This window comes from Eucyclogobius newberryi, unplaced genomic scaffold (assembly GCF_026437365.1).
Source record: "Eucyclogobius newberryi isolate DKJ021-1_F unplaced genomic scaffold, fEucNew1.0.hap1 SCAF_8, whole genome shotgun sequence".
Classification (NCBI taxonomy): domain Eukaryota; kingdom Metazoa; phylum Chordata; class Actinopteri; order Gobiiformes; family Gobiidae; genus Eucyclogobius; species Eucyclogobius newberryi.
The window spans coordinates 24,863,689-24,885,518 of NW_027316500.1; the positions used below are offsets into that span (position 1 = coordinate 24,863,689).

Consider the following 21,830-nt stretch of genomic DNA (forward strand, 5'->3'; position numbering starts at 1 on the left):
TGTCAATAGGCCTGTTAAAGATAGCTGCCCATCGACTGCCTAACAGGATACATTTGTTTAGAAGCTCGTCTCGGCCACATAACACTGCGAGGCGCGCAGATGCTACCCACGGGCAACACGCTATGCATAGGCCTTTGTACCGCGCCCATAAAAGTAGGTCATTGCGTCGACTTGGGGTATTTTCCCTGCGAGCTCATTCAAAAGGCCGCGCCGCGCTACGACACGACGCAAACCGCTGCTTCCAGGTGCAGCGTCTGAATGCAGCAATTATCAGTCTGGGGCAGGTTTTCCATCTCTAGCTATCACGTATATTACGGTCCACGTTCACTGCAATATCAGAGCGAAAACCCCAGCCCTGTCACTTCCGATGATGAGGGGGAGCCGAGTGCTGGGCCGAGCCTTGAGGGGGCCTCGGAGACACAATCAGAGTGAGCGAGGAGACAGCGAAGAGGAGGAAGAGAGAGATAAAAGACTGATGTGTGAAGGAGGAGGCGAGTGAAAAGGAGAGATGAGGAAGAAATGGGAGTTTGAAAAGAGGAAGGAGGGGGGAAAATGCTTACCCAGCCAGCTTCGGTTTAGGTAGACGGAGACGAACACGGGAGGGACGGTGAAGAAGTCCACCACAGAGTTGACCTCGAGCCAAAACCACAGCTTGTCGTTGGCCGCTATAAACTGCAAAAAGAAATGAAAAGCGTGTGTTATTGTTTTTATTTATTGGTATATCTGTGGGGTTCAAAGTTCAAACTAGAGCAGCACCATGAATAAAAAAGTATTGCAATTTGATTTGCAATTGTTGTTCTACTGATGGATTGTGTTCAATGTAAATCACATGTATGTTTTTTGGACAGATCTAAACTACAGGGTTAGAAGAAGACAGGATATTTTGTTGCTTGTGGAGGAAATTATGGTACTGTTTATTAAAGGCGGTATGGATGATTTTTCGGCGATTTGAGAACGCAGGCGGAAGTGCACATGCCACTCCCCCGTGTGGACTGATACAACACACACGTGCGTTTGTTTATTAGCGCAACGGAGCGCATCGCATCTCTCGTCTCCCGTAGATTTCTGTCCACTTCTGCGTCAGCTCTAACTGTTTTTCTCCGTCTTCATTTTGCCCCGTACACTGAGGGAACTATATTATGATAGAGCCATGCGCTTAGGCACGCGGAAACGTGGGCATGAACCGCACGCGGCTGCAGGTGAGCGATAGGTGCGTTTTATGATTGATACGTGGCAGGACTAATGATTTATCCACGCCACGAGGAAATATGATAAAAAATTTGCTGAAAAAATCGTCCATACCACCTTTAATTGTGTCGATTTATGTTGAGATTTTGATTGTGATTAAGCATCCACAGAGGTAGATCAAACCTCTGTGGACATGCTGTATGACACAAAATTGCTTTGTCCTGTCAGAATATACTGAATGTGGCTGGTAGAGGAGGGCATCTGAATTAAAGTAAATAAAATCACCTAGACTAACTCAAAAAACATGCAAACAGCGCAGGGCCACAGCTTTAAAATGATATTTTCAGTAATAATAGAAAGTGGTAAAACATTTAAACATTGTGTTATTTGACATAATTTCACAAATGTTTACCATTGTACTGTACTAGATTCTCAGGCTAGTACCTTCAGATTGAAAATGACGTCTAGATGGCAGTCGAAACGAATAAAGATTAGAGTTGTCCATAGAAACTGATAAAAATACCTCAAATTCATGTTAAGTTTTAGCACAGTTCACAAATTACCGATTCACTTTTGTAAAAACAATAACAACATATATTCATCTGGGATATAAAACTATTCCTGGCATGATTATGTAAAGATACAGACATACTTTTTTTTTTTTTTCAAGCTAATTTCGCCTCCTGTTTCTATTTTTACTCTGAGTTCAAAAACAACTCTGATGCTGAGAACAAACTGGGACCGACACATGAGCACACACAGACTGAGGCGCTGCAGGAAAGACAAATCACTGCCAAAACATCAGCTACATTTTCATCATCAGACTTATACTGGGGAAACCCTCCGATATCACTGATAACCGACATCCCTACTCCATAACATAAACGAACAATTCCAGAATCCATAATGACACTAATAACTGTTTGTACACTTGTTATGTCTCTATGTCTGGAGCACTAGTCGTCTCTGTTATGTCACTGCCCGTTTTCTGTCAATGTCATTAATGTTGTCTATGTGTGTGTGAGCAGCCCACTCTTTTTACCTCCAACCAAATCTACCCTCGGGTACAAATCAAGTTACCTTACCTTACCTTTTAATGATAATTGTATAAAATATTACAATAATTTACACAGAATAATACCATTTTCTTTATTTTTACCATGTGGACAAACTACTTGAGTGAAACATAATATCCTTTCTTTTGGCTGAACATATGCATAGTTATTGTAACATTTGGGAGTCTTCAGGTCATGTTATCATTCATTCAGCCCTGTTGGAAGGCTGCGATGGGTGATACCGCCGCATTCACCAGAACAGTGTGAGTTTGGTGGGCGGCTGCAGTGGGCGGAAGCTTATGTGTAAGGAAAGGGCCTTTGTGCTGTTAAGTTGTGGTGACTCATCGCATTGTTATTCCAAACGACTCAGGATTGCATTTTGTCAACCATTCAATCTTAACTTTCACATTTCTTTTCTCCTTTTGCACACGAAAATCCCTTGTGTTGTGAAGATATTAAGGTCAGCGTTGTACAACTGTTCAAACTTGGAAATATTTGGCTGTTCGGTGGTGCAGGAATTAGAACGTTGATGTTGTCGGCTGTGGGCGTATTTGCTTCACATTGCAGGTTGATGTTGCAGCTCTTCAGAGATTGTTTGCTTATTTGACAGCGACAGGTTGTTGACGTGAAATGACAAGAGCGAAGTTGCTGCTTGTTGAATCGTGAGCAACAGTAAAGTAACATGTAGGCCAAGGAGAGGCGTGCTGCGCGTCAGGTCGCAAAGTCTGAGTGTTAGAGGTTACAGGAAGTACATATTGGCAAGGTTTGGATAGGTTTGGAGTTCTAGACAACTCTTCAAAGAACATTTACTTTGTTTTTCTGACAGGTGAAGTGAAATGACAAAGAGCGAGCTGGATGCGTGCTGTGTCGTGAGCTGCAGTGATGACATGCGTTTGAAAAGCACAGACTGAGCATCAGATATCCAGTGTGGAGAGATGTTGTTTCTGAATATATCCTGATTAAAAGCTGTTACGTGTCAGAGTTGAATGACTGTTATAGTTCAGATATGTATTGCTCATTTTGATTTTAAGTTTGAATGTGTACAGCACTAATAACCGTAAGTGTCATAAATACTATGTTCAGTTCATCAGTGCGTACAGGCTTGTTGTGAGCTTTGTTATTGTATTTTATGACAGTTATGCATTGGTGGATATGATAGCAAATTTGTATATTTAATGAAGTATTATTTAAGTTTAGGATTAGGTTTAGGTTTACGAACAGTTAATTTAATTATGGTTTGTAACAGGTTTACCCAATCAGGTCTAATTTACACCATAGATCTCTTAAAGTATCTTAAACCTGTCATGAGTAGAATTAGTGGCCAGTCCATTGCATCCCATAAAGTGCAATATGAAAACAAACTCAACGGTTGAAAGGCACCTACAGCGTTCAAAAAAGTTGGATTTTATGGTGATTTTTGCCTATTTTCTGAGTATATACTTTTTTAAAAACAGCTTTTTAATCTTTAGCGTTGGCTCGATCTGCCCGCTCTTTCTCTGATTGGTCAGAGCGGTTATGTGCAAATGGGCAGCACATCAGACGTACCCAGCTCGCCCATCGACTGAATATTTAGGGAGTCCCAGTGAAAAGGCTTGTTATAACCTAAATTATAATCAACTACATGTGAACTGAATACTAACTGTGTTGTGTTTCTCATTAAAGACTTTGTATATAAAGTGTGCTCGCTTACCCGCAGGCCAAAGTAGAGGAGGAAGAAGACGTTGAAGGCCATATCGATCTGTAACGTGAAGTCTTTGTAGAAGTTCTGGCAGGATTCTATAGGACTGCAAGACACAAGAGAAAGAAAGACATTAAACGTTGAGATTATATGCAGATTTTCTATAGTAAACCTATTGTTATAAAGTCAAACGCGTGACTATAAATAATAAACTTTGCATATTGACGATGAACACTTCAATTCTACAGCGCTACCAAGTCTACACATGAATAATATTGCAAGAAATGACCTTTGTTGCACAATACAACGCGAATCTTTGTTTGTACGACAGAACTTTCACGCCGCACTCCCTGTCCTCACAGCTCCCCCAAACAACACTTCACCCCGCACCGCGAGTTCACCGGAGTCTATGACATGTAGATAAAACAAGCCAAATATTAACTGCAGCGTTTTGATACCGCGCAGCCCTTTGATGTGGCAGCCCGCATAAATTATTCACAAGGCTGTCATGGAGTAACACGGCGGCGCTGTGACAGAGAGCGAGCGAGGGGGGGAGGCAGAGAGAGAGGGGGGCTGTAAGTGGGCCTCCTCGTGATACATTCGTGGTGGTCTGTCAAGTCACACGCCCCATCCATCTCAGTGTTTACCTCCATGATTACCCATTACCACACGAGTGATCTCAAAAAAGCAATCATATGCAGCACGCTTAGCCCATTCTTCAGTCTGTAATATATATGTATATATACTTATATAGGGCCAATACTGTAGTCATGCAAGAAGGAATCTCAGGAGTACTTTACGTAAAAAGAGGGTTCAAGTGTGGATGGAAGGTGGGTTCACAATTCTGTTTAGGTCCTGGTTTGAGCTCTATTTAGTCCTGATGTAGACTGGCTTTGCACTGGTTCTAGTCCTGGTTTAGTCCCAGTTCAGACCACATTCTGATGCAGAGTTTTTGCACATAAAATGGCTAAATCTTTTGATGGGTTTTCATTTTTGTTATCTTTTTAATTAGTTTAAGAACCAACAGAAATGTGAAGTTATAATGAGGGGAAAAACAGACACAAAAAGAAAATTATGAAAATAAGCTGTTAAGTAAAAAAACAACAGCTTGTCACTAAGTTCAAATGAGTCAATAATTCCCTAAATATACAGAATTAAAGCCATTTCTAGTCTGCTTGATGCTTAGCAGTGATGATACATACCACATACATAGACTAGCAAGTTTCCATTGCATTAACCATCAGTCGAGTGCATCGAGGGAATAACAAATGTTATTGAATTATAGATTAGATAGTAAAGTGCCCATAGGGGTAAAGTCATGGTGGAAGATGGAGATGGGTGGTTAGATTTCCTAGATGTTTTGCCTAATCAGGTTTTAAATGTTTCAGCATAAGCAATGAGAATGGCGGAGTGGATAGACCTTCCAGGCTGATATATTCACTGGTTTGATGGTAGGGTCACCATTCATTCAGAGGTGAATATATCAAGAACTCTGCATGCACAGACGAATAAAACGCTGGCTAACATTTGACGAATAGTGAACTGGAATAACACAAAATATCTTGAATGATAAAAATGAAAAATTATATACATTTTTTTAATATTTGTAACTTTGGGCTCAATATTTGCTGTTTGAGGGAATTATCTTTGAAACATGAATTTATTAGGGCTCCAAACAAAAGTCAGAAGTCAGCATCAGAAGTTGTAAATTACATTATAATTTAGCATTATCTTAGGTTAGCATGGACTACAATCAGCAGACATAACCCAAACTCATTTAGCATTAGCTTAGGTTAGCATGGACTACAATCAGCAGACATAACCCAAACTCAATTAGCATTAGCTTAGGTTAGCATGGACTACAATCAGCAGACATAACCCAAACTCAGTTCGCATTAGCTTCAGTTAGTATGGACTACAGACATTTCCCAAACCGCATCACTTCCTGTAATTGGTCGTTTATGGATTGTCTTTATAATAAACGTCTCAAACCATCAGTCATGAAAAAGCCTTTAGGTCACACGACTACAGACGAGTAGATCTTCAGAATCAGGCCATATCTGAGCCGGAGGGGGACACCACACTGACCACTCGAATGGGGTCTTCTCTTTGTTCTATCTGTGAATATACTATAATGGTTTTGACACGCAACTATTACGAGTCCCTATAACGAGTCCCTAAATCTACACTGGACTCATTTCAGTGTGTAAATTCTATTCAATCTGTTTGCATCATTTTGACTATAGCCGTGCAGCTAATTTGTTTTTTTAATGCGTCACTACCCTCAGTTACCAACAGAGGGCACAACACTCCCAATCCAAGTATACTTTCTATAAATCTGCTTCAGCCTACATTACTTTAAATTGATCAAATATGATATATCAATGTGTCCATAAATAGGTTTAAAAGTCAAAATACTTCACAATATATAATCGGTCCTTTTACAACATGGGAAAGCATTGTAAATGGGTTAGAATCCTATCTGCACTTGCAGCCTTGATTCATAGACAATTAATTAGCTAAGTAATGTGTGTTCCGCTGCCTGGCCACTGATTCATGAGGCGTGTTTAAGCTCCTGAAGTATGAAGTCTACGGCGTCACATGGTACAGACGCCGGGGAGTAAATAATTCAGAGTATGCAGCCGATCAATGGTAACACCTTTGTGGAGTCTGAAGTGAATTGACCTGTGCTCCCAGTCTAAAACGGCTTTTCACCTAACGAAATCAACCCGGTCAACAATGAAATGTTTTTGACAACATAGTTTTTCACTGACTCCATGCAATGAATAATAAATATAACAGCCACATTCATTTACGCATTCATTTTGGACGTTCTTATCAGGTTTAAACTGTATGTTGATAAAGAAGACAAGGAAGAGACCAGCGCTTTGGAAGAAAAAGTACAAATGTGTGCTTTCCATTTATTAAGGTGGATGGATGGTAAAGTAGTTCTGTACTGGGCTAAGGGGCAGGTCCAGGGTCTAAAATAGTGTGTAAAATAGTGTGTACAATTATAGCACTAAATATCGAAGGGCGTTTTATGTTTCATTATAGTCATACCAAGTGGCCCATATTTCATTAATTGTAGTAAATTGTTTTTGAATGTTAGATTGCACAACATTTCATTGGAACTTTATGCATAATCCAGTCTTACAAACTGGATTCTTGGTTTACTTATACAGTGGAGATGCCTCTGGTGGTACATGGAACCCTCTGCAGTTTTATTTTGTCCTCCTTTATTATTTAAACTTACCTTATGCATGGATTAGTCTCATTTTAGGCCTGATAGGGGATAGTCTTGGTTTAGAGCTGGTGGTACTCAGAAAATCCATTCCTCAAACACTGACCCTTGTTGTGTATATATATGGAGTATATTGAGTTTTTGCACATATGGAGTGAATGAATAACACACTGTATCTATGGGTTCCAGAATGATGAAATATAAGATCTGTTTAACAGCAATTAACAATGTAAACTAAATATTCTACAATTTGAATTGTGAAAAGTCCTCAAAATGTTGTCCATCACAAGAAGATGAAACTGATGAATAATGCATTTTAGAGTACTGGTACTATCAATCAGCCAAATGCAAAATTACAATAACAAATGCCCACTACTATAACAAGGTGTCAATACAAATGTGTAAGGCTGTACTGTGCGTTCAGAATACAAATGTCCCGACCACCACTGCAGCTCCTTTTAGCCTCTGTTTCCAGCATCCCTTGCAGCTTACAATGGAAACAGCCAATGTGAGCGGCCGCCATTATCGTCCTTTACTCTTGTTCTCTGTCTCGTCTAATGGGAAGTACAGGGTTGTCCCCAAAGCATCGAGGTCTATTGACGGATGTGTTCATTGTGCTCACCTCTGCATTAACACACCAGGCGAGACATGCTTCTAAAAAAAGCCTAGGACACCTTTAGTTAGTCAGCATGGGAGAGTTTCCAATGACCTGCACATGTCCTTGGGAAACAGCTGGAGCGCTGGCAAGGTTAGCCCCGAGTCTACAATTATAAGTCATTTTATCTGACCTGTAAGAGTCAGAGCATGTTGAGGTGCACCCTGAGTCAGGCGGCGTCACCGGGATGTAGGACTGAATTAATGTCAAATGTGTTGAAACAGATAAAGCACCAGAGAGGGATAATTATGTGGAATTATCTCAGAAAAAAGTTCAAAATTAGAGACGCATCTACGAAAAAAAACTGGGTCAAATTCATAAATTTTCTTGATTATTCATTGACACATAAATGCTATGGTTGTTTTAGAATTGCATAGATAATGTTGTCTGTTTCAAATGCATAGTGGCATTGTTCACAGACTTACTTACTTTTCAATTTTATCACAAATGTTCACCTTTTATACATGATAGTGGGGAGTGAGTTTTTCAAGTCTTGCCTAATTATACGGCCTTTTTTAAATTATTTTTTAATCATTTTTTATTTATTTACTTGAGTTCCTCATGCGAGTTAATGTCTAATTTTATTTTTTTGAATTTAATTTTATTCAAATTATACATTCTTGACTTATGTTGAAATATTGAAGACAGCAATCACATATAAACTTATATTTAAGATAAGATAAGATAATCCTTTATTGTCCCACATGGGGAAATTTCATTGGTGCAACGCAGGCAGATACAGAGGTAGATTCAGAAGAACAGATCACTTATAGGAAGTCTGAAAAACACCCTCAGCAGAAGATCTCCTATAAATAAATAAAAACTCCCATAGACAAATAAATAAATAAATACATAAATACCATTGCATGTGATCACGACAGTAATTGCACATGAATATGTGTCACGACAGCACATAGAACCATGACTGCTTTTGTGGTGGGTTTCCATGGAGCTGATATGGCTTTGCTTCTTACATTTATTCAATTATTAAGTGTTTTTTACCATGAAAAAGATGCATTCTTGCTGTAAGCAGGTTTTTCTCACCTCAAGTCTGTCATGTAACTTAACTGCGTTCATGTGGTCATCGGCTTTACTTTGTATATTTATTTGTTTAGAAAAACATCTTAACATTTTTGCTTTTGCTAGCAAACGTTACATTGTTAATTAAATAGTGTTGCATGTTTTTATGCAGAAATTAGTCGCTCTTATGACACGGACAACTGATAGTAAACCCCTGAATATAATGTCAAAGTCAAAGAGATCAAATGCTAAATCAAAAATAGGCTGATCAAGAAGCTTTTGACGCTTTATGTGCTCGTGTTTATGTGCATTTTATGTGCAATGCAAAATTACGTGTGAAATCCGTAAAACATGACGTGTGAAATGCTTAATGCCACACCGTAAAACATTCCAGGCGAAAAACAAGAATGGTTTCAAAAAGGTGGCAAAACCTCCACCAGAAAACTTACATTGTGCACGTTTAAGAATCGTGTAAGTAAGAACGGTGACCATGATATCAACAACACCCCCGACTCTGCCAAACCTCCCACTCATCCTCAGAACCACAGCCTGAATTGTACTTTCATCAGCCCGTCGCATAAATATAGCCCCACATCCACATTTAGCTGCATTACAAGTGTGTGTGTAGAGTGAGTAAGCGCTGGGAGACCAAGTTAGCACTAAAATGATTGATTTAGGTCACCGGCACCATTACTAAATAAAATAGCTTCAACAAAGGCACTCAAACACTAGCGGGGAGATATAAATAAACTCGCTTGTCTGGGAAATCACGTAAACAACACAAACTCATCTCTGGGTGTTTTCTACAGTTGGAATACAGGAGTGTGCAGTAAAACGAGAAGCCAATTTGAGCGCTTGGTACGAGCAGTTACAGCCATTGTGAAGAAATGACACTTTGGCAATTTATTCAGCTGCAGTGCAAGTGTTATCCTCGTCCCAAGGCTGTGCAACCAATTAGGATCTTACTGACATTTAAACCATTTTGTTAAATGGGGGAAAACTAAAATAAAGTTTTTTTCCATCGCTTTGACATTACACATTGTTTTTGAATCTGTGTAACTTGTCCCTAGCTCACACAAAGACTTTGGCACATTGTTAGTATTCACATGCATTCATTTTTGGGCTCGGGCACAGCTTTAAACTGTTGTTTGTTTGTTTGTTTCAGACGTCAAAATGAAACTGAGTGGACCACCGAAGCACAGCCAATCGGAGAGTAGCTTTCAGCTCTTACTTCCTGGTTGCTGAGACATAAAATATGTTGTTATTAGCTGCAAACAGTGAGCAAAAGTCAAACTTGATTTTTTTTATTGGTACATTTTGTGCTGCTCTTGTAAAACCAGCACAAAATTGACCTTTAAATAAATCAAATACTCAATTTTTAACTCTCATATCAAAACTAAAAGACTCTTTGTGCAGTACCTAAAACACAATTATTTCAACGCAGATTGCAATTGTAACTCCACCTAAAGACTACACACTCTGATCTAGACACACAAGTGAGCGCACGCTGAGTCACAATATGAAGAACACAACAGTTTACGAGTCAAACTAAAGCAGTAGGAAGCACAACGTAAAATTGTCTGAACCAATTCTAGATCCAGATACTTCATTGTCAAAGTCTGAAACTATTCTGAGAGCCGATGGTAAAAAGTAAAAAAAAAAAAGCTTCTTTGTTACGTAAATGATTTGTGTAGCGTTTTGCGTAATTGCAGCACTCTCCAACCAATATAAACTGTGTGGTCCTTTATGTCGCTCACTCCTTCACAGCACACAAGAAGACAAGTGTTGAAGCGTTCTCCGAGCTGTGACGACGATTATGTTCATATTTTAACCACAATGTTTCCTTTTTACAACTTTTATACAATTTACGGGAAAATATTTTTGCAAAATATTTGTAAAATGTATGAAAAGTTTCAGAAAATGTGCCAAAAGAATTGATAAAAACAGGTAACTAACGTGCTCGCTTACGTAACTAACTAACTAACTAACTAACTAACTAACTAACTAACGTGTTCACTTCAAATGTGAAGCTGTGACGCATTTAAAAGATCACCAGATTTATCTTCAGCGCTTAACAAAACAACCAAAGACAGATAATATGTTCATTGACACAGCTATGGGAGATGTGCTCAGACCCATTTGGTGGTCAGATGCACAACGTCAAAGCATTCTTTGTGAGGGAATATTTGTCCACAGAATGTGAAATCTGTCAGGCAGGGTGCATCTGCGAAGAATGGCAGCGCCCACACACGCACGCTCATGTTTATTCCAGCCACACAGAAATAATTATGGAGCAGCTCTGCAAGGAACATGACAGAAAACCCAGCCATTAAAGCTGTTGGTGAGGGTGAGTGAGTTTATCGAGCCTTCACTTGTATTATGTAAAATGGCATGACTGTGGTTAGCTACAATACACTGTAGTTTTTAGAATATCGTTGAATTGTGATTTTTGTGATTTTTGTCATCTTCTGTATCGATATTGAAAGTATTTTTTGTTATATTTTAGGAAATATTTTTGTGTTGTTGCTGGTTTTGATGATTAAAATGGGTGTATTTCACATTAAGTTTGTGCAAATGGTGGAAATATTGGTCAAAATCTACACTGCCTGTCCAAAAAAGAAAAGAAAAAAAAAGTCGCCAGTTTCAAAAAGCTTCTGCAATATGAAAAGATGTATTTCCATCCAGTGTGGCATTATTTTTCATGTTGATCTTGTGTTGATGGTGGAGAGAGTGACCACTGCACAAAGCCTTCTCCAGCTCGTCCCAAACACTCTCACTGGGGGTCAGATCTGTAGTAAAATCATGTAGCCAATGATTTGACCCTTCTCAAACACACTGACATCTCATCCATGACCACAGGATTTGTCTTTCCACATGGTTGTTTCAGAAATGAGAAGCCACTCGCCGCATCAGTTAAGTTTAAAAAAATAATGATATATGGCATAATATAGCATGCAATACATCACATGTCAAACTGTGGTTATCATCAGAATATCAGAATACACTTAAGATGTGGGTTGCTATGATCACTGCTCAGCCCAGGACAAGAAAGCACTGCAGTGGGTGCTCAGAGAGGAGAAGAAGATCACTGGATAAGATGTCTCCTCCATCAGTGACATTTATACCGAGCGCTGCAGGATCCTAGAAGACCCTCACTCTCTCCCACCAACTTCAGAACCTCTCGTCTGAAGATCAGCTTCATCCTGAGGCTCATGAAGATTTCTACCTCCTCCTCACTGCTCACCTTACAGTCCAATGTTAATGTTTAATCATATATTTTAAGTTGTATTTGGCTCGAGCCTTCCATGGAATGGAATGCGATGAGACATTGTTCTTGAATGGTTTCTTATTATTATTGTTTTGTATGGTCAAATGTTGCCACAACTGGGGCATTTTTGACCCTCTAACATTAATGAATGTCACACATGGGGTCATAGGTCACATGGGGACATAGACGCGATCGGCTCGGCCCGAACTCCAATAAAATGGATGTTGCGAGAACGCCCGTCACAACAGTGCCGACTAGTTCAAAAAAGAAAAACATGAAACTCTTAATCTTTGGCCTAGGCACATGAGGACAGTGATAGAGCTACCTTTGACCTCTGACCTCTGATGAGTAAAACACACCTGGCAGCATCGCTCTATGATAAACAGGAAGTCAGCCATGTTGAATCAAAATGGCACCGCCACGCTTGACTTTTTTTTTTTTCAAAATCGTACTTGTCCTTTAGGTTTTTGTCCGATCGAGCTCAAAACAACACCTTTTGCATCTAAAGACATTGAAATTTATTAAATATCCAAAAGAATGTTGATATTCTTTACGGTCTCTGCGTAACACGCCCTCAAAAAAAGCTCAATTTTCAGTGTTTTCAAGGACAAGTCACGCCTATTGGAATTGAGCTGCGGAGCTCATATTTCACTCACTAATGCGTTTTTAGGGTCTGATTGGAAATGAATAGCCATGTAACAAATGTACTCTATAGTGCCCCCTACCCATTGTGTGAAAAACATTGTCTGATTTGTTTGAAACTCATGATTTATATTCTCCTCGAGACGCCATGAAAAAAGTGCATTGCAGATATTGTGTATTTTCACAATTGGCCAGCAGAGGCGCAATGAATGCCTTCACTTCCTCCTCCGCTTTTATTTTGATGGGACATTTCCTCTCGTGCCGCATTAGAATTATTATTCTTTAGACTTTATTCTTTAGACTTAATTCTTTCTGCCACAACTCGAGAGGGAGAGGGGGAGAGGGGGAGAGAGAGGGAGAGGGGGAGAGAGAGGGAGAGGGGGAGAGAGAGAAGGGAGAGGGGGAGAGAGAGGGGGAGAGAGGGGGAGGGGGGAGAGAGAGAGAGAGGGGGAAAGAGATAGAGGGAGAGGGGGAGAGAGAGAGGGAGAGGGGGAGAGAGAGAGGGAGAGGGGGAGAGAGAGAGAGGGAGAGAGAGAGAGGGGGAGAGAGAGGGAGAGGGAGGGAGAGAGAGGGGGAGAGAGAGGGAGAGGGAGGGAGAGAGAGGGGGGGAGAGGGAGGGGGAGAGAGAGGGAGAGAGAGGGGGAGAGAGGGAGAGAGAGGGGGAGAGAGAGGGAGAGGGAGGGAGAGAGAGGGGGGGAGAGAGAGGGGGAGAGAGGGAGATGGGGGAGAGAGAGAGGGAGAGGGGGAGAGAGAGATGGGGGAGAGGGAGAGGGGGAGAGAGAGGGAGAGAGAGGGGGAGAGAGGGAGAAAGAAAGAGAGAGGGAGATTGTAGGATTGTTGACATGTTTCCACTCTGTAGCCCGGGTCATTTTGTAGTCTCATTCCATTTTTGTAGTTCCTCCTCTTTATTTTCCTGCCTCTGGACAGGCGGGAAGGCGGTCGCGCGGGAGGCGAGAGCCATCATCGCTGCTGCCGCGGCTTTAATTTATTATTGCTTTTAGTTTTGAACAATTGCTTTTTTATTGAAGCATTGCTGGGCCTTGAGGAAGTGTCGTGTAGCTTGTTTCACATGTTGGAATGACAATAAAATAACCCAATGTTGACCTTAAATCAATGAAGAATAAAGTATTCAGCATTTCAACATTTCCAATGGTTTATAATATAAGACTATGTCCTGGTGTGATCTCAGGCTTTGTGATTCAGTCAGTGTCACAGTTCTTTCTCCACCTCAGGATCATTGGAATTTTCGATTTAGACAGTGACAAGCCTTTGAACTGGCAGAGTCGTTGTAACAAAACTTTAATGCCAAAACTAACTGCATTTTTCCCCCAAATAAACTAAATGGCCTCAAGATATTTTGACCCAACATACAGGTCAGGGTCTCCTCCAACAGAAGCTCTATGGTAGTTTAAACTCTCTGCACTAATAATAAGAGATGACTTTTTCCTCTGATACGACATCCATATATCTTCATTCAAACACACAAATTTGCAGTTATTTTCCCACTAATTAACACAAATGAGTATACAAAAACCCATTTACAAACACGCCACGGGGACGCAAAATGGTGCAATAATAAATCAATGACTAGCTTTAGGTTTATATTTGTTCATTATCTTCAAATATCTGCGCAGTAGCCTGTAGCATGTTTTCTAGCCAATGCAACAGCCCAAGCGAACCCGACAGGCCTTCCATTACTATTATCTCACCGACTTTGATCAATCCAACCATTAGCGGGTGGCAACGAATGGCTCAATTTACACTCCCTCTGCTAATAATCCCGCAGGTGAATTCTCCCATTACGTTCAATCAGTGGTTTGTCTTCATTTAAAACTAATGACGCTGCCAGGGCTATGAGGATTTACACAGCAGATCCACCATATACAGTTACAAACGTGTGCGCGCGACTGGAAGGGATTCTTCTAGCACGTGTCCAAACCAGCTGTTGTCTACCAGCTTGAAAAATAAAACATGGAAGCGCGGGGATTTCCATGATAACGTCCAAATGTTAGCCATAGTGCCCCCATAGCAACGGATATGTGTGGACTGTACTGTATATACATAGAAAACATCCTTTGAAACATCCTTCGTTTCCAAGCAGACATTTTTCTCACTTTACCTTATTAATTAGTCATTAGGCCCTGTGTATTTTTGGGGCGGTCATTGATCGTGTGCTAATGATAGAATTACAGGGCGAGGTAGGGCACGAGGAAGGCCAAAAGACAAAGGGAAGGGAAGGCTTATTAATGGTTTATTGCCAGTGTGAGTGAACACATTTCACAAACTCGGAATTTGTTTTGGTTAAAAAAAGCAATTACATAATCCAAATCAGAATCAGAAAACTTAGAGGACTATTCTTTGCAGTTAGCAAGACCTCGCAAAAACACACACACACAAACAAGTTCACATTCAGGCTGAATAAAATGGATGGTCCTTAAAGAAAACATCAGTTCAATCATCTAATCGTGAAAGGAATAATCTCACCCCTCTATTTTTGATCTTGTTTGTTGCATTTTTAGATAACTACAATTTAAACACAGGGAATAAAACAATGCAACAGTAGCTCTCGGGTTACTTTTTTTTAAATGAAAACTATAAAAATGTATGCTGATCATGACAGCAATTCCACTAGAGAATTAAAATATAAATGTGAAAAAGAAGGAAATTTGTTGGATGAAGAATGGGAACATATAGTATGGACATCTCAATGGTGAAGCACAAAATCTCATGTTCGAACGGAATTCTGTTGGAAAAATGTATCCCAATATTGGTTAAAACTATGTCAAAATGCACATTATTCACAGGGAAACACTAATTGCAGGAGAAACTGTGGCTGTCCTGTGTTTTTGTCTGAAATGAATCCATCACATCAAGCTGAACCTGCAAACCCGTCGTCTTTTTTTCCCTTTTTACCCCTGAAAACCTAAACTTGTGCTGCACCGTAGCCAAAGGGTATGATTGCAGAGTTGTTCAAATAATGTCTAAGATTGAAATGCTAAAGACGCTACATTAAAGCGCTGTACGGTGCATCCAAATATATCCAAAGCACAACATACGCAATTCCACTCCATAAAGTGACAGTGCAGCGTGCATGAGGATGTCACAAGTGGAGCAGAAACAAGGGCATCCCTGAGAGAGAGAGAACGCCCTGTGGAGACTGCCCTACATTCACCCAGGGAGAGAGAGAGAGAGAGAGAGAGAGAGAAGGGTGGAGGAGAAAAAGGGAAAGAGAAGGGCAATTCAGCGATAGCGAGTGGAAAAGACATGAGAGAGAAAGAGGGGGAAGAAGAGAGATGAAGAGCAGACAAACGAGTCAGAGGGAGAGAAAGAGATGAAGGAAGTATGAAGGATGTGCCAAGGTATTAAAGAGGACTGGTATGTGGGAGGGAGGGAGAGAGGGAGGGAGAGGACGCACGCAGCAGCCTCCCATTGAACAGATCACGAAAATAGCATCCATTTGGCGAGCGAAGGCTGCAGCAGAGGAAGAGCAGGTTTATGTTCAAGAGAAGCAGAGACACAGGACAATCATGCGACCGAAGACAGGGTAAAGGCAAGCACGAGAACTGAAAGAAACGCCAATTAAATTAACATGACGCCATTGCTCCAGTACAACCCGTTTTCCCCTATGCCACAGTACATGGGCACTGCTCTTATGTCCATCTCCAGAGCAACTAAATGCCAAAAACACTTTTTTTTTAACTGATTAAGTGTGTAAATGGGTCCAAAATAGATATATATATATATATATATATATATATATATATATATACACATTCCTGGCTTTATTTTGTCATTTTAGTGCATACAAAATCTGACTTCTGGGTTCAAATCTGTGCCTGCAGATCTTGTCTTCTTTGGATTCAACTGTGGCCACACTGTGTTTGAATTCCGCGGTTGGACCTGAGGCCACTGATGAATCATAAGCTCGGTCACTACATCACGACTGACCCCCTGTGAGCCCCGCCCCTGTGTCTGACGTAGTGTGTGAGAGCGGAGGCGGCCGAGTGGGCGGAGAACACCGTGGACGCGCTAGCATTGTTAGTAGCATCTTAGCATCGAGTGAACGTCCGCTCTTGTCCAGATTAGGTCAGTATCCTGCCGGCAGCTGCTGTCAATCACCTCCTCCTCTCACCTCCTCCTCTCACCTTCCCAAACCATTTTCAAATATTGCTTTTGGCTGAAAAAGGCTCTACTGCAGGTGTTTAGTGGCCCTTTAGGATTAGGATTCAGCAGCGTCCTGTAGCGATTTTTGGCTCAAATGAAAAAAATCAATCATATTAATCCACTTTTGGCGATCGTGATCTGCAGCTCATGTCGTGGCCTGAATAAAGTTAAGTTGAATTGAATATGTCCTCTTTAAGTAATAACATTTTTAATTGGTTGGAGTCATGTTGATAAAAGCTATGCTCCAATCTCCACTAGCAAGTTCAACACAAATCCAGTCATCCGGGGACAATACTTTGTTTGCTTCCTTTGCCTTTCAAGCACTTCTGCAGCAGAACTAGCCACAACAGGCATTTTCTCTAACAATGCTATCATTCACGCCCATCTTGCCATTCACAAACTCTCACTGCTGCAGCCGTGCGTTTCAGGCCTCATTGAATCCTCCCCAACTGCACACAGACAGCTTTTAGTAGTGACGCAGTGAACCTCAGACCCCGCAGGAGACCCACCTGTATGAGGAGAGGCGTCTCACGGGAAAGTAAATTTTTATTCAACGTTTTTTTATCCAGCGAGAGTGCACATGCCCAGGGGGGACAGCCACAGTGTGCTGAGACTGATAGAGAAGCTGCTGCCCACATGCAAACACACACACACACACACACACGTCTTTAAGAGCCTAGGGAGCACGGGCTGTTTTCTCTGCTTATGTATTTTTAACATGGTGAAGATGCCAAAATAGACGTTTGCACCAGAGGGGAAATAAAAGCAAAAGTGGGGAAGGTAAAAGCTTTTTTTTTAAAAATAAAATAGAACATTGTCAAAGGTACGGGTGGGATTCTTGTCCAGTTGTCAGCAGGGGCTTTTATCGTGTGGCCTCGTATGTTTGTGATGGAGATAGATGCACACAGATGGCTGTATGTCTTTATCCTTTAGTCAATGAATCGGTCAATGTGGTATTATCATTAGTAGTAGTAGTAGTAGTAGTCGACTAATTATTCTATGAAAATGACTAGATTATATGCACAACAGCAGAAAGGAGAAAGCGTGGAGTTATTTTGGAGTTTACAATATTTCTCCCGAATCATTTAGAGAGTACCACGCCGCCTCTCCTTTTAGATCATTAGTCTCCTTAATGATCAATACAAATGGCATGTCATTAGTCTACCATTCATCCTTTCAGTCGACTACCGCCCGAGTGTGATGCAGGACCGTGGAAACTTCCAGGCAAAGCGTCTCCAAACATCTCCCTGGAGAGAAGGAGGTGGCATTTCCTCCACAAGATAAAATTATATCGTGCACTTTTAAAGTAGCTGTACATATAATGAAGTAAATCTGACAAGTTCCTGCACAGATATGTTGTAAAAGCAGTTTTTAGGGTGAAAATAAGACCACTGTGTGTTGTCTGCATCTGGGTTAGGGTTAAAACTCTTAAAACATCTGTTATAAACTCATTGCGATTAATAATTAGGATGATAGAAATGAGTTAAGAAAGAGAGCATTATACATAGACTGCTGCAAGGAGTTTAAAATATTGTGTTTTAATATCTTTTTGAGAAGATGGACTATTTAGTAGTGCTACAAATTAAAAAGTGACACAAATGAGAAAAAGTCTTGCTGCTTCGATCCTCTTTAATAGAGGATCTGTGCTCGCTTTGCTCTGACAACGCATGGCTCTGGCCCGGCAGGTGACTTCAAACTAATGATTTGTTACGGAGCGCCACAGAGCTGAAGCCGAGCCGAGGTGTTTAAGACAGCGGTGTCTGCGCCAACAGCCCCGGAATCTCAACCATCAAAGAGTGACCCATAAATCCAGACCATCGATCTGAGCAGCCATTAACATTTAGAGACACGGCGGAACAACCAGGAGGAGAAGGTCATCTGTGCAGCGTTCGGAGCAAAGCTGAGCCTTTAACAAGCTTGCAACCGAAAGAAGAATATGTATAAATATGTGTTTTTAAATGTATATCAATGAAAACATGTGAAATTATGTGATTTTACATACAATTTGCAGGGGCGTTTCTAGCTTTCTGGGAGCTCTGGGTCCAATGTCTCTCGGGTGTACTTAGTTAAGACAAATTCTGTTAATATCTTATCCTTTTGTTAGTTCTGTAAATATAAAATATACAACAATTATTTAAGTATATGTATTTATCTATTTATTTAAATTAACGACAATAAAATATGACAAAAATTACATGACAATACAATCACAAAACAAGTATTTTATTCTTTAATATTTAAAAAGTTCATGACAATATTGCATTATTTCTTTGTATTGTGATAACACTATATTGTATTTGTAATTTATGCATTCAGTAATAATTCAGGACATTCTGTAAAACTACTATCACATAATAAGAGTATTTTGTGCTTGTCTGGTGCATTGTTGGCAGGCTGGCATTAGTGTTGTGGGCTGTGTCATTCTGCAGTGTTGTTTGCATGTGTCAGAGAGTGAGACGACACGTCCCTCTCAAAGCAATAATTAAGAGCACTTACACTGACACATGCAGGCACAAAACAGCCTCATCTGACTCGGAAAAACTCACATTGGGATTTAGGGCAACGATTAAATGAATACATGCTTGTCATCATCATATTGACTGATCATTTTAACTACAGCATATATATTGTTTTAATATTTAGGTATTTGTGAGGTTTAAGTGCTACTGCGTCTGATATTTTAGAGATTGGCAGTAGTGGTGTAGTGGCTTCAGCCTTCAACTGTGAACCTGAAGGTAACTGGTTCCATCCCTGACTAATCACTCCCTGCGTTTCTGTCCTTGATTTGAGTGTGCATCTTGAAGTATTGCATAAGTAACTGAAAAGTGGAAATGGCAAATCACATTTAGAAACCCTAGTTCACTTCTGCTCCTGGGAAATGATTGGAAATTGTGGCTACTTGAATCAGGTAAGGCACAAAAAATAATGATAGTAATAATTGCCATGGTTGTGTTTGAACGTCCCCTCCAGCCCCTGAACCCTACACACTAACCCACTACATGTTCCTGCACTATTTAAAATCAAATAAAAAGTATTTTCTAAAGCATGTTTAAAAAGGGCCAGTGCTTACCAAAGTACTGTACAGACAACAATACGTATAAGAGACAACATAGCAACAAAGCAGCATATAAACGACAATAGTCAAAGCTTATCCCGCTCTATCTGGAGTCAAATGGCAAAGAGAAAAAGTGCATTTTTAGCAAGGGTTAATGTGCTCAAGTGATTGTGCAGTTCTGATGTGCAGAGGCAAAGTATTCCACACCAGGAGATGCTGGTCTGCAGAGCGCAGGGCTCTAAATGGGACATGGGACTGGAGGAGATCAAATAAATAAGAAGGTGCCACTGAGGCTTTTAAAAACAAACATAAGAATTTAAAAAATGGATTCTAACATGTACAGGGAGCCAGTGCATGGATTTAAGAACAGGAGCAGTGTGTTTCCTGTGCGTTCTGTACTCCCTATAGACGGCTGAGTGGGCCCTGGTTGATGCCAACATACAAGGAGTTGCAGGAATCGAGCCGTGAGGTCCAAAAAGTATGGACGGACCTTGCAACGTGAGGGAGCAGAATGTAAGATTTGGCTTTGGTGAGAAACTATAAGTTATAAAAACTAGATTTGAGAACGGCCTTAATCGGTTCATCAAATTCAACAAAAACTCCAAGGTTCCAAGAGAAGATTTTTTAATTAACAAAGAGGGCCTATCACAGTTCAGCAAAGGAACACAAAGTGCAAAATCAATCGTTTCAGTTTTTCCCTTTCTTTAAGCTGAAGACATTCATCAGCGTCCCTTCCTGAACCGCTCTCAAACAATCAGCAAAAGCTTTTACAGAGCTACTGCTTGTGCGGGTCACGTGACTCTGGCATCTGGGTGAAAAAAGTCTGCATAACTTACAGACTAATACTCAGTTTTACATAACATGGATCTCACATTAAACTTCAAACAGACTTTTTTTGCCACCGATGGTGCTCTTACAGTTCAAACTAAGGTAAGTGGCTAATGCTGACCGTTTGCTTTCATTCAGACGTTGTGTCCAGTCAAAGACTTGGACACTACTTTTCAAGATGCATTGAAATTTTGAGTGCACTACTTCCATCTGCTGGACATTGTGACGACACAAACATAGTCCCCTGTGTAGGGAGCATTATGGACATTCAGACACAGCCCATTAATAATACTAAAAGCATCTTTTGAAATACTCAAAATGCTTTATTCACCGCCAATCTGCCTTGCCCAAGGACACAACCACAGTATGCACTGGTCTACTGGTTTGAATCGCCAAACCTCAGCACACCAACCACTAAGCCACAGTCATCCGATGGGAAAGAGTGACTCCTGAATGTGAAAAAGAAACTGCCACTCAAAACATTACTTTGCCCATCTTCCAAATCCACGTCTTAGTATTTCAAAGAGACGGCTGAAGTACCCCATAGCTCGCATGTCTGGGATGCCCCGCGGTGATGCCCTGGAGAAGGCTTGGCTCAGGGGTCGATGGGTTTGCTGGTCGTTCCCCGGGACGATGTGCACATTTCAGTGACAGTGGGCCTAATCAGAGTGATGAGTTTGGAGAGACACAAGAGAGAGCAGCAGTTTGGCCTTGGGTTTAATGGGACATACGGAGGGACAGACTCGGGCCATGCCTGAGGACGAGCGGAGTGCACAGATCACTCCAAATGTTCAGGGAGAACCAACGAAAGCATTTACTTTTCTGTCTCTGCCTCCAGATCTGCAGCTACAGTCGAAATGAGAGCTGAAGAGACGAATGGCGTGTGCAACAGGGAAGGAACTGTTTATTTAATCATATTATGCATGTTTGGGTGCCTGGAAGAGCTATGCATCCACAGTATTTATCGAATTTGTTAAGGAAGACTACTTCAAATACTCCTGTGACTATAACCATTGCAAATCATGTCTTGCAATGC

At 40.8% G+C, this 21,830-nt stretch overlaps 1 protein-coding gene across 10 annotated transcripts in view; it reads right to left on the reverse strand.

Annotated features, from left to right (window-relative positions):
• kcnma1a (potassium large conductance calcium-activated channel, subfamily M, alpha member 1a) overlaps positions 1–21,830 on the reverse strand; it is a 234,199-nt gene that overhangs the window by 71,758 nt on the left and 140,611 nt on the right. For all 10 annotated transcript variants that reach the window (XM_072436881.1, XM_072436886.1, XM_072436883.1 and 7 more), the window contains exons 4-5: positions 3,934–4,027; positions 561–672 (exon numbers count right to left, since the gene is read on the reverse strand). In XM_072436881.1, the coding sequence (XP_072292982.1) occupies positions 561–672; positions 3,934–4,027 (206 nt within the window). The remainder of the gene's footprint in view (positions 1–560; positions 673–3,933; positions 4,028–21,830) is intronic.